We start from the raw sequence: 13633 nt of genomic DNA on the forward strand, positions 1-13633 counted from the left end.
ACCTGGCATAGTGTACCCAGGTCCTAGCACACAACATCAAATGCTAAATTAACTGTTTCTGAAAGATTACTCTAGGGGAGAAATTAAGGAGGCAGCTGGTGTTTGCAACACTTGATCCTCACTCTGCGCTCTCCATAGGCGGCTTCACCCATGCCCACTGTTTAGTACTACCCGTGTGCACAAGACCAGCAGGCATCTTCACCTAGATCCTTCCTCTGAGCTCTAAAGCTACGCTATATTCAACTTCATGCTTGACACCTTCTGGACCTCAAATTCAGCATGGCCTAAACCTACTCTTGCCTTCTTCCAATGTTACCAAACTTGGCAAATGCCACCATCTAAGCCCACTGTATGTCATCCTTGACATTTCTCCCTTTCCACCAATGTCCATCACCAAGTCCCACAAATTTTATCCTCTGAAAAATCTCTAAAAATCTATCTACTTCTCCCATCTCCAACACCTCTTACCTACCATCATGGATACAGCCATAAGCCTCCTGTCTCCCTGCATCCAATGACTGCCACTGAAAACCATTTTTCGTAATGCAGACACTCATCTTTTTCAAAACGCTCATCTCATTACACTCCACTTAAAATTCAGTAGCTTACCATTTCTCTCGATTAAAGGCAAGCATCAACTTCTGTCCTGCATGTGCTGGTTTCTGCTTACCTTTCCAGATTCTTCTCATAACCAATCATTCCATTCCAGATGCACTGGATGCCAACCAGATCCTCAATGTCCCAAGAATTTTACCTATGCTGTTCCCTCTGGCTACAACACCCTTTTCCGTTTACCCAGAGATTACCTGGCCTGTTCTAGGTCAGCTCAAACACCCTCAGTTACTTTCCTTGACTGCATCAAATTCCTTTTTAAAATCCCTCTTCTTTGTTGTACTTTACATGATTATTTGGACAGTTTCCCTCACCATACCTGGAAACAGGCTGTTTTTTCTCCATTGCATCCACAATGCTCAAGAGCAAGCACACAGCAGGATGTAGGTAACTACTGGTGAAAAACATGAACAATTCAAATGGGGCAGTTAGGGAGTTGCTGTGTAACACTGGTGAGTACGTAAAACAAGGTCTTAAGAGAATTAAACTTTTAACACTCCCCAAACCAATTATATTCATCTGTATTAGGTCGGTATACTCAAGATCTGGCAACATGATTCTACTATCAGGACTCACAGCCCATGCCTGAGGTACTAATACTACCTTGGGACCAACGGAAAAGTAAACTTATACGGCTCCCATAATTCTCATCTACAATTTTGACAAACCGTGGTGCTTAGAGCTCTCAAAGGTTGCTTTACTTGGGATAAAGGGTCTATCTACTAAAAAGTTTTAAGCAACAGAAGACCACCATTTTTAGCATGATCAGGAGGGGAGTTGAGAGGAGAGAGAAGATTCCAACAGGCTGAGTGAATTATTATTCAGACAAGGAACACAGAAAGTGTACTGGGCAAGATAATGAATTCAGATTTGAAGGTTTTGAGTTTCTAGTGCCCACAAGGCATCTGGACAGAGACCTCTAATAGGCAAGCTGGTTTAGAGCAGTACTATGCTCAACTCATAGAGCCTTTAGGCTAATTAGGAAAGTTGCTCCTTTGAAGCAAAGGGCAGGAGTGATTCAATATTGAGCACCTATGTGCCAGAACTGTTCTAGGCACTCAGGATTTCATTTATAAACTGTACAACGATATTTGAGACTGTCAAGAGAATTTAAATACTTTATTATATAAAGTTATACCCAAAATTGTGCTTCATTTTTTCACTATATACTTTAACTCAAGGACATTTGTAAAAGTAGTACACTTCAGAAATCCTGGAAGAAATTCCACTAGCTATAGGCTATTTAAATACTGCTTACAGAAAGTATTAAAAACAACAACAGATGAGTACCAAAGAACTTGTTTACAAAACAGAAGTAGAGTAACAGATGTAGAATACAAACTTATGGTTACCAGGGGATAAGGGCAGCGGGGGTGGGGATAAACTGGGAGATTGGGACTGACATGTACACACTACTATACATAAAACAGATAACTAGTAAGAACCTGCTGTATAGCACAGGGAACTCTACTCAATACTCTGTAATGGCCTATATGGGAAAAGAATCTTAAAAAAGAAAAGGAGTGCACGTGTATAATTGATTCACTTTGCTGTACACCCGAAACCAACAAAACATTGTAAATCAACTATACTCCAATAAATTTTTTTAAAAAAAAGTATTAAAGGGGGGCTTCCCTGGTGGCGCCAGTGGTTGAGAGTCCGCCTGCTGATGCAGGGGACATGGGTTTGTGCCCCGGTCCGGGAGGATCCCACGTGCCACGGAGCGGCTGGGCCCGTGGGCCATGGCCGCTGAGCCTGCGCATCCGGAGCCTGCGGGAGGGGCCACAACAGTGAGAGGCCGGCGCCGAAGAAAAACAAACAAAAAAAAGTATTAAAGGAAAGCCAGCACCATATAAACAGCATACACTTAAATCAAAGAGATGAATGCTTAACATACAGAGTAATGTTTTTTATTCACTGATAAACTGAAGGTCCATTTCCAGATGTTTCTCTTGTATACTTCATTTGTTTTGTTAGCAAGCAAAGCCCTGAAAGGGATGGCTTCATCTAGTCCTCAGACTCGGATCCATCTTCATCTTGACTAATCTGGAAGTAACGAAGTTCATAAGTCTCCTTGTCGGATGCAACCACACGAAGCCAATCACGAAGATTGTTCTTCTTAAGGTATTTCTTGGTGAGGTATTTCAAATACCTTCAAAATAAAGACATGAATTTCATAAAATACCTACTGTGTAAAGGCTTATTATATAAAATATGCACTGTCATATTCGTCTTCTGTGTTCCCAGTTCCCTCCAAAATCTTTCCTTTCATTTGTATTAAGCATTAGCAAGGTTGCTAGGGGTATAAATATGGCAGCATCTCAACCCCAATTAAAATCAGTTTATGCCCTATCAAAACCCTTATTTCTCCCCTCCCCAAATAAACTTTATGCTTAAGAGCGTAATAGTAGTTTCCTCTTCTGTCTTACTGCCACATTAGATTTTTTAAACAATATACGATGTTATTCTTCAAATGTTATGTACTAAAATGTCAACATTCTCCTCCCCACTATCAACCTCCCTAACCTTAATCCCACCTTGGATAAACAAGAGGCAACCCGTCAACAGCGCTGAATCCAATTCACAAGTTTAAGATTATCCAGTCTTGCAACTAGCATATGGCTCAGTCCTTATAAAAGAGCTTACAGCAGGCCTAATTTCACCATTCCAGCCATTCTCACCATTTACATTTTACAGCAATCCTGAACTCGCAAGCATTCGTCTCAAGCCTCCCTGCCCTTTGTTAATGTTGCTCCCTGTTAGAAATACTTCATTCCACTGGCAACGCTAAGCTTATTCTCAGGTTCTCTGCAAATTCTTGCTTTACCAATCTCTACCTTCAATGTAACAGTTACAGTACTGCATTTATAACAATTATCTGCATGTCTATAAGATCCTTGAAGACAGATGCGTCATCTCCAAATACCTAGTGATTAATTCATGACCACAGCTAACATGCACTGCTACCACCTTAATCCAAGCCACCACTTCCTACCACAACAGGCTCGTAAGTCTTCAGTTTCCACCATCAATCTTCCTCAGCCACAACAATCAATTCCTTAATTTGCACGGCTCACTACTGCATTTCATTGAGATGAAGCTTCCCCTGACCACTTTATACATCAACCTTCTTTATGCACTTACACAGCACTTATCAACTACTTAATATTGCATTTCATTCTCTCTCTTCTCCACTATAATTTAAGTTCCTTGGTAGTGGGTACTTAGTCTGCTTGGTTCACTGCTAGGCTACTCAGTCCTGCAAGTGCTGCCATGTATTATTTACTATTTGCCAAGTAACTTGAATAAACGAAAACTGGCTGCAACATCAACGTTAAAGACTTTACCTTTGATTGGCTGCTTCTACTAGACAACCAAAACTAAGAAAGTTGGGACACTACTCCCAAGTTACACAACAGATATGTTTCTTCAAACGTATTCTAATATTAAAGCACCCAACATTGTTAAAAAAAAAATACCATGGAAAACAAATACCAACCTTTTAGAGAACTGTTTCTCAGAAGCAACTGTGATTTTACTCTTGAAGCGTTCAATGTGAACGACATTCCCAAGATTTCCAGTTTTTCCATTCACTTTAACCTTCTCCCGTAGAAACTGTTCCTATTTTAAAACAGAAAAAATGCCACACTAGGGAAGAAAACCCTAGATATTCACTAGGGAAGGTACCCTAGGAACAGAGCTTAGGTTAAAATCAAATATAACATACACAATTCATTTTTAAGATGATAAAAAACAAGCTGAAGAGAGTGATACTTACAAAATTTCCAGAATCAAAAATTCCATCTTCTACTGGATGAGTAAGGTCCAAATTAAACTTCCAGGTTGACTTCTTAGGCTTCTTGTCTTTCTTCTACAGAAAGTTAATATAATTATGGCTCTCTACAAGAATTTATTCACTTTATATACAAAATCAAAGATCTGTATCAGTGCAGTATTGTACAATGAGGCTATATACATGAAATGGTGCAAAATTCTAAAAAAATTGCTTAATACTTATCAGATAGATATACCCTAACTTTTTTTTAACCAGGCTATGTGTAGGGGGAGTACACTCATTAACTTGGTTAAAATCAAGTTTCATGAAATCCGATGGAAATTTCCCGTTCACCACATAAGTGCCTCACAAGTGCAAAGCTCAAGAAAGCGCAAAGTATATGCTGAGCTACTACTAGTTTCCTTCACCAGAAGATTCCAAAGAATTCTATTTTGCAAATGGAAAAGAATAAGAGAATCAATCTACTTTCTACTACAAGGTAAAACTAAAAAATACCCACCTAGCTTGGTTTGAACCGCTAACCAGGCCCATTTTGTTCAAGTTATCAAGACTTAAGTTTTGTGGGCTTCTATTATTGATATTTTCCAGACCACAGATGTTCAATTTTAAATTACTAAAGGCACTACTTTAGTACTGCCATCCCCACTGCAGATGGGGAAACAGGTAGTGTACCACCTAGTCCAAGCTCAGCTGCATGCCAGAATAGGATATTCTGCCCACTAATGTGTAGGGAATTCAATCCTTAATGCTGTTATGGGTGAGGAAAGGAGAGGGGAGAGATACCTTTAATCTGGTAATTTTTTTTAAACATGTATTACTTAAGTTTTCCATACCCAGAACTTTTAGGCCAATACCGCGGAATAAGGCTACACGTAAAATCCAACCAAATGGATACCAAGCACTAAAGCCAGTTTGTTTTCTTAGGCAGTGGCATACTTTGTGCCAAAAAAATTTATCCCGAACTTAGAACTGGTAAAAGAGAAGACTAGGAACTGGCCTTGCCTGGTTAATTTATACCTTTGTTGGGGCATCACTTAACTTCAGAAAGGCAAGTAATTTATCTGGGGGGAGAGATAAGCCCAGAGGGCTTTGGACATTATCTACTTTCGTATTTAACCCAGCAATTTTACCCTAACATCAAATGTTCTTTGGACCGGCTTTAACGTATTACTGGTTCCCTTATTAATAAATAAAGTCTCTGAAGCATGTTCCTTTTCTATTTAAGAGTCGTGGCTTTCACCTTTAAAAAAAAAACTCGTTATGAGATAATGAAGAAACTTCTTCCCCAACTTAGTTTTAAAGTTCTCTGAAACTTCTGCAACCGCGGCTATCCCGGGAGTTGAGTGTCTCGGGTCCCCCTCCGCCCTGGCAAGGCCATTCGACCGGGCCTGCCCAATTACCCACATTTGATTCCTAGTGCAAATAAACAGGTTATCATCGGCGTTACCAGGCACGAGGGAGAAAAGCAATGGCCCAAATTCTGTCCCACTAGCCTCGTTCACCGTCGTGCCTCCTCTTTCCCTGCGCTCCCACGACCGCCCATCCTAACCCAATTCTGGGCCCAGCTCGAACTCCTCCAGACCACATGGCAGTTGCCAGGAGTCAGAAACTTATAATCTTAACATCCTGGTTGTGTTCCTGACCCAAGTCTCCATTTTTATCCTCGACCTAGAGTTTGACGCTCCCAGCTCGCCAGCTGCAAAAATCATCTACATCGGAGTAATATTCTCCCAGCGAGACCAACGTCACTCACCACGGCCATCTTGCACGCCGGCAGCGCGATCAGAGAGAAAGCGAGGGCCGGCGGCACATATTTATAGCAAAGCGTGCTGCGTCACGCGCCGAGAACGTAAGATCGCCGCCTCCCGGAAGAGAACTTGGGAGGAGCGCGGAGGCTAGTAACCCAGGAAACCGGGGGCGTAGCCTGGAGGGCAGTAGGCAGTCACTTTTCCTGAGCGCCCACCAGCGGCGGTAGCTGAAACCATTCACGATTTTACGCTGGTGACGACGAACGCTGGTTGACCACAGAGGTCTCTGCGGTTGCTTGCTGGGAGGCCGCTCCAGATGCACACACCCGAGGGATACAGGAAACATTTTTCACTAATCGCCTGGATCTTTTTTCCAATCAGGTCAAGGCAATGTCTCAGGTTCCTTTGGGATCTCCTGTCTTATGTTGCAATTATAATCTTCCAGCCAAAAAAAGTATTTCTGTATATATGTTTTTAAGTCTTGTTTTCTAAATGACTGTTGAGGGAAATCAGTGTTTCAGGGAGCCAAAACAAACTTGGTTCTTGAGGGGAAAAAAAACCCCAAAACCAAAAAACAACCCCAAAAAACCTTTCAGCGAAGAATACATAGTGCTCACTTGTTCACACATTGTGTGTAATTTATTCTATTTTATAGGTTTTAGAGTTAATCCTAGGACTCCTAACTTTCATCCAAAATGCCTCGCAGTTAATATTCAAGGAATATTTGCTGAGACCTAACTACTAAAATGTAAAAGACACACCAGGATGGATGTGCAGTGGTGATAGTCTTGATGACAAAAGGAAAAAAGAAGTAGTTTTTGAATTTTGAAGGATTGTAAGTTGACGTCGTTTCAGAAAAGTGGCATGCCTCTTAGCGTTTGCAATATTTTTTGGTGAGGTTAAACTGTCATGCGGGGGACCAGGGGTAGCAGATGGGGTGGACTTTTGTTGTTAATTTGGACGGTGACCCTAGAAAGCGACAGCTGTGTATTTCCTTTATGACACTGATTAGTAATAGTGAGAACTATACTTTAATGAAGCATACAACGTGTAGGTTCTAAAAAGAGGTGTTGAATTCCTAGAAGAAATACGTTTCAAGATTTTTTGCTTGTTTGCCTTAAGAACCACCATGACTTCATTTGTTTTCCAAACATTAAGGGGAAAGAAGAGCCATTGGCATTTTCTCCTTGAGGGCTGCCCAGGCTGAAAAGCAGAAATGATCCTTGTACTATTGGATGTTTTGAAAATAAGCCATTAATTGAGGCACTCATTACTTTGTTGCTTGTTTTTGGCAGGCTTCCATGTCATGACAAAAAATCCTTAAGAACTATTAAGCCATTTGTACAAAGTGGGTATTAAAAACAACATGTGTTTCAAAATAACTAGTAATCCCAAAATAACTAAATGGAAGTTATAACTGAAAAAAAACCCTCTTAATTAAGAAAAAAAAAAAACCTAAAAAATATATTAACCGGAAATATGCAGATAAGATAGTAAGGTTAAATATTGTAAATAACCAAATTTTACACAGAGTCTCTCTCCCTGTCTCTCTCTCTCTTTTTCTCTCTCTCTCCATGTATATATATGTATGTATATATGTATATACAATGCCTGTCAACACCCCATAGATATTTTTTATTTTGACAATAGATTCTAAAACATATGAAATAATAGGTGTCTAAAAAGAGCCAAGACAATTTAGAACAATGAAGGGAAGTTGTCTTTTCTGCAATTCAAATATAAGATCCTGTAATATATGATAGATACATTTCTGATATATTATAAACTTCAGTCATTGGATCTCTATGATAATGGAGCCTGAATAGAGCAGTAAAATAAAACATAGAAGGATATGGCAGATTAGATTCACAGGGAAACCCTCCCATATGTAGCCACCTTAAAAAACTGGCTAACATATAGTTTTATCAATAATTTCTAATGTATGGTTAAGTTGGTGGAAAAGTAAAAGAATTTTTTTGGAGACAGAAATGACCAGTCCTCATGCTCATACAAGTTTAGGGCTAGAATTAGGTCTGCTCAACTAGCATGAGAAAGCTCCAGCCTAAAAATGCAGTTTAAAAGTATGCTTGGCTTGGTAGTGCCAGGCAGAAGCAAATGCAAATAAGTATCTTTAATATATTTAAAAGCTAAAACTATTTAAAATACGATAAGGGAACCAGGGACAGTCGAAATTGGCCAGGAATTTTCTTTTTAAAAAAAGAACAAAGTAGAACTTCTAGAAAGTAAAAATAGAAGATCTTTAATTAGAAAAGTGGATGAGTTAAACAGGAGAGTAGACAACAACTGCAGAGAAAATTAGTGAATGGGAAATTACTTAGAATAAAACATAGAAAACCAAAGAGATAGAAAATATAACAGGCAGGTTAAGAGACAAGGATGTCAGAGTAAGAATGTTCCAGTTATGTCAAATGGGAGATCTAAAAGGACACAATAGAGAAAATGGGGGAAAGGGAAAATTTAGAGAAATAACAGCTGAATTCTTAGATTCAGGAAGCGCAATAGACCTCAAGCAGGATGACTGAAAAGAAACGCACACCTAAACACATTGTAGTGAAACTTCAAAACACAAATGCAAAATTATTTTGAAAGCATCCCGAAAGTAAAACCAAAATATTTACTAACAGGGGTTATATAAACAGCTGACTTCACATAAGCAATAATGGAAGCCAGAAGCAGAGGATTATTATCTTCAAAGTGCTAAGAGAAAATAGCTGTCTCCCTAGAACTAAAAAGTATAAAACTATCTTTCAAGAGTAAAGATGCATTTAAGACATTTTTAGATAACACAACGGAAAATCTGCTATCAGCAGACCCCCAGGAAAGGAACTCTGAGAAATATACTTCAGGATAAAGGAAAAGAATCCTAGAAAGAAGGCCTATGGGCCAAAAGAAATAGTGAGCAAAGAAAATGGCTAACTTGTGAGTGAATCTAAACAAACACCTACTGTATAAAAAAATAACATGTTTATTTTGTGGGCTTAGGGTGCTAGTAATGTTCTGTTTCTTGATCTTGGTGGCGGTTATATGAGTGTGTGTAGTTTGTGAAAATTCATCAAGCTGTAAATTTATAATCTGTGTGCTTTTCTATATATGTATATTTTACATTACATTTAAAAATGAGAATAGTTTAAATTACTGTATGCCCAATTAGAAGAAATGAATACTGAAAAATACAACTTAGAATTTACACAAGAAAAAACACACTATCTGATAGTCCTCTATCTTTTAACTAAATTGAATTTGTAATTAAAACCTTCCCACAAGAAAAACACCCATATAGCTTCACCAGTGAGTGCTACCACACATCTGAGGAAAAAATGATGCTAATTTTAATAGACACCTTTTATGCCCAAACTCACATTTGGTCAGCTTCCCTTTTTTTTTTTTTTTAACATCTTTATTGGGGTATAATTGCTTTACAATGGCAGCTTCCCTTTTAATCCAGAAGAGGGGAGCATTTATCCACAGTTTCCTGTCCCCCACTGGTCAATGGTTATACATGGGGTGTTAACTGCCTTGTATTTCCAGGTTGTACATGTGTAAATGAGTGTTAGTAGGGAGATTCCCACGCCTCTCCTCAGAGAAGCCATAGAGATAAAAGGTGGAAAATATATGGGGAGACACTGCCAAGTTACACCTGCCCCAAATTGCCGCTCCCTTCTTCTTTCTCTTGAGTGGACAGTTCAGAAGTACATTCTAGGGCTTCCCTGGTGGTGCAGTGGTTAAGAACCCACCTGCCAATGCAGGGCACACGGGTTCAAGCCCTGGTCCCAGAAGATCCCACATGCCGCGGAGCAACTAAGCCCGTGTGCCACAACTACTGAGTCTGCGCTCTGGAGCCCGTGAGCCACAACTACTGAAGCCCGCACACCCTAGAACCCATGCTCCACAACAGGCGAAGCGAAGCCACCGCGTTGAGAAGCCCACGCACCGCAACGAAGAGTAGGCCCCGCTCGCCGCAACTGGAGAAAGCCTGCGTTCAGAAACGAAGACCCAACGCAGCCAAAAATAAATAAATAAATAAATTAATTAATTAATTAAAAAAAAAAAAAGAAGTACATTCTACATCATTGCATGGAAGATCCCAGCAGGATTAAGCCTCACTTGTCCCCAGCACATTCCTTTTTGCTTTTGCTCTTTCCCACTTCCTGGTTCCTTATTTCTGTTACCTGGGATCATTTCCCCAAATAAACCAAATGTATGAAGGCTAAGACACCAAGTTTACACAAACTCTTTAAGTCATCAACTTGTTTATATTAGTAGAAATATTTATTTTAATATACTATAATCACAGATATATTATTAATAAAACCATATCTAGCAATCTTTTATGCAGCAAGTTGGGCCATTATTTCTAGTGGATATGCAATTGCATATGTACAAAATTTAAAATAATCTGCAGATAAATTATCAGAATTAATATGTGAATTTATCAGGATTGCTGGATACAAAGTTTAGGTATAAAACTCAATTGCATATCTATAAACCAGCAATACATTAGAAGATGAAAAGTAAAGAAGATATTTTCAATAACATAAATATATCAAATACCTATGAAAAAATAAAAAATGTACAAGACCTCTACACAGAACTATAAAATATAATTGAGAAAAATTAAAGAAGACTAAATAAGTAGACATTCATTGTGCCTTGACTGGAAGAACCAATATAATAAAGATGTCAATTCTCTCCAAACTGAATTATAGGTTCAATGTGATCACAAACAGTAGCTTAACAGATGTTTCTTTCCTTCCTTCCTTCCTTCCTTCCTTCCTTCCTTCCTTCCTTCCTTCCTTCCTTCCTTCCTTCCTCCCTCCCTCCTCTTTCTCTCTCCTTTTTCCCCTTCTTTCCATCCATCCATCTATCCATCCTTCCTTCCCTCTCTCTTGAAACCAATTTGAAAATTTGTATGGAAACACAGATACCAGAATAGCCAGAATATACTTGAAGAAGGAAAAATAAAGTGGGAGGACTTGCTCTATAGATTAAGATTATTTTAAGGATACTATAATTAAAACAATTGGATATTGTTTCATGGTTAGACGTACAGACCAATAGAATAGAGAGCCCAGAAATAAGCACACACAAATGTGTGTTTTTGCCATTTATGACAAAATGGCACTTAAGAACAGTGGGGAAAAAGTTCTCACAACCATCATTTTTTTTCTAATTATTTTTCTAATATGCAAATCCATGTACACCTGCAAAAACATAAACCTTGCAGTCAACGTAAAACTTTAAAATCCACCCTAATATTTTGTACTGGAAAGATTTTAGATATTTTAATGAATGTTTGTAATAGTCTAATAAACATTTATCCATGTAAGTACCAATATGTATTTTGAACCACACACACACACACACACACACACACACACACACAATGTTATGGCATTTAGGCAAACAGGCTCTGAACAGAGTTTTCTGTCATGGTGCATTAGTATTTCATACATCTGCTTTTCCTGCAGCTCTGTGTCTGTACTGGGTTTGGGCATCACACAAAATATCTTACAGGATCAGATGGTGTACCTCAGTCTTACAGCGTTCTCTTTTGGAAGACCTCAGGACTGTTAACATCACAAAGGATCACACTGTAACATAGAAAGTAGACAGTATTCTGCATATCTGAAATTTACTTATTATTAAAACTCACTTTATTTGCTAGAAGCTTATTTATGAAACTGGAATCTGTAAATTTCCCTTTATCCAAACCTACCAGTATTCAATGTTACCACCATTCAAGCATTGTATTAAAAAAAAAAAAAGATTTTGTATATGTAGGAAAAATAACATTTCATCTTTTTTTTATGGAATTTTTTCTTTCTGCACCATGTGCTACAAAATGGAGCATGTTGAGTGTCATCAGGCATTGCACTACCCATCTCCAAAAAGAATCCTCAAATGACATTGCAGACAAACAGTCCTATGGAAGTAAACTGCACAGCTTTGACAAAGGATGTGCTATAGCCCTTCTGTGCAAACAACAGTCAAGTGCTGAGGAGAAACTTATTACTACTGAAGAATATTGCTTCTAACTCCTCCAACTTAAGAATGTTCTTCGTTAGATACTCATAAATGAAAGTTAAGGGTATCAGGCAGGGGAAATAGGAACTGAAGTCGCTGCTTGCCCTTTACTAATTTGATAGGAAAGCATGAAAACCTATGATTAAAAAAATGTATACTTGCTTCAATTCATCTCTTCTCTCAGTATGTATTTAGAAAAACCTAAGTAATTTTTAAATTATTTTTAACAATTGCAGTTTCAGAAGTAAGATTTTCTCGTTACACAGTGCCACAGGAATTCTGAATAGTTGATCAGCCTTTAAAATGAGAGCAAGTATCTTTTTTCATTGCTTAATTTTATTACTTGTCATTTTTAGCTTAGTCATTCACCTGTTTGTGTCCATTTGGAGTATTTCCACTTTTCACTACTATAGACAATGCTTGAGGAACTTGTAAATAACAAAATTATTATCCTCTTATGCTGAAAGAAATGCTCATGAAAGGAAATATAGAGAAGCAAAAAAGATAATGCATAAAAATATCTAAAATCCCACCTGCTTAGAAATAGCTATTTAATGCTTTGGGGCTTGAATGTTTATGAATGTGTATTTGTATATCTATATCATTTGGATTACACAAGTAATTACATACATTTGTAAATATTGGTTGGTACTATACACAGTTTTTTGAAATTTAAAAAACTTTTTATTTATAAATTATTTCAAACTTACTGAAAACTGTAAAAATAGTTCAAAACGCACACACATACATTATAAACATATAACTATAAATGCATAAAAATCTGGATAAAGAATATATAAATATATATGTGTGTCTATATATCCTTTAGATTTTTACCTATTGTTAGCATTTTGCTCCATTTATTATTTTTTCTTTACAGTATATCTATATATCTATAAATCTTTATATTATATCTGCAATTTCAGTCATAGTTGAAAAGAAGTCAAGTTATAGAGAAATTCACCCATACTGCCTTCTAGGACTTAGTTTATTGTCTCCATTTGGACCACTGCTTCATTTGGAGTTTATTCTTGTGTATGTTGTATGGAATTCATTTTATTTTTTCCAAATTTATTTTTTCCCAATTGTCCCAGCACAATTTAGCTAAATCAACATTTGTCCAGTGGTTTGCAATACCACTTTTATCAAATACTAAATTTCTGTATGTATTTGGGTCTATTTCTAGACTTTATATTCCACTCTATTGGTTTGCCTGTTCATTTGCCAGTACCTCACTCTTTGCATTATAGAGACTTTGTAGTAGTTTTAATTTCTGGTAATGCTAGTCCCCACTCATAGCTCTTTCTTTTCAGTATTTTCTTAGCTATTTCTTGCATGTTTATATTTCCATAAGAACTTTTTAGCAACTTGCTTAACTCCATAAAAAAGCTTGTATTTTTGAGGGGGCTGCATTAAATTTATAAATCAAAAG

At 37.7% G+C, this 13633-nt stretch overlaps 1 protein-coding gene across 1 annotated transcript; it reads right to left on the bottom strand.

Moving 5' to 3' along the window:
* Window positions 1-1686: 1686 nt before the first annotated feature.
* RPL22L1 (ribosomal protein L22 like 1) lies at window positions 1687-6216 on the bottom strand. The gene is made up of 4 exons (XM_079922779.1): window positions 6162-6216; window positions 4391-4483; window positions 4112-4233; window positions 1687-2764 (listed from the first exon to the last, which is right to left on the bottom strand). The coding sequence occupies exons 1-4, from the start codon at window positions 6168-6170 to the stop codon at window positions 2620-2622; spliced, it is 369 nt and encodes a 122-aa protein (XP_079778905.1). The 5' UTR covers window positions 6171-6216; the 3' UTR covers window positions 1687-2619.
* Window positions 6217-13633: the final 7417 nt, after the last annotated feature.

Source organism: Stenella coeruleoalba (assembly GCF_951394435.1).
Source record: "Stenella coeruleoalba genome assembly, chromosome: 5".
Classification (NCBI taxonomy): Eukaryota; Metazoa; Chordata; class Mammalia; order Artiodactyla; family Delphinidae; genus Stenella; species Stenella coeruleoalba.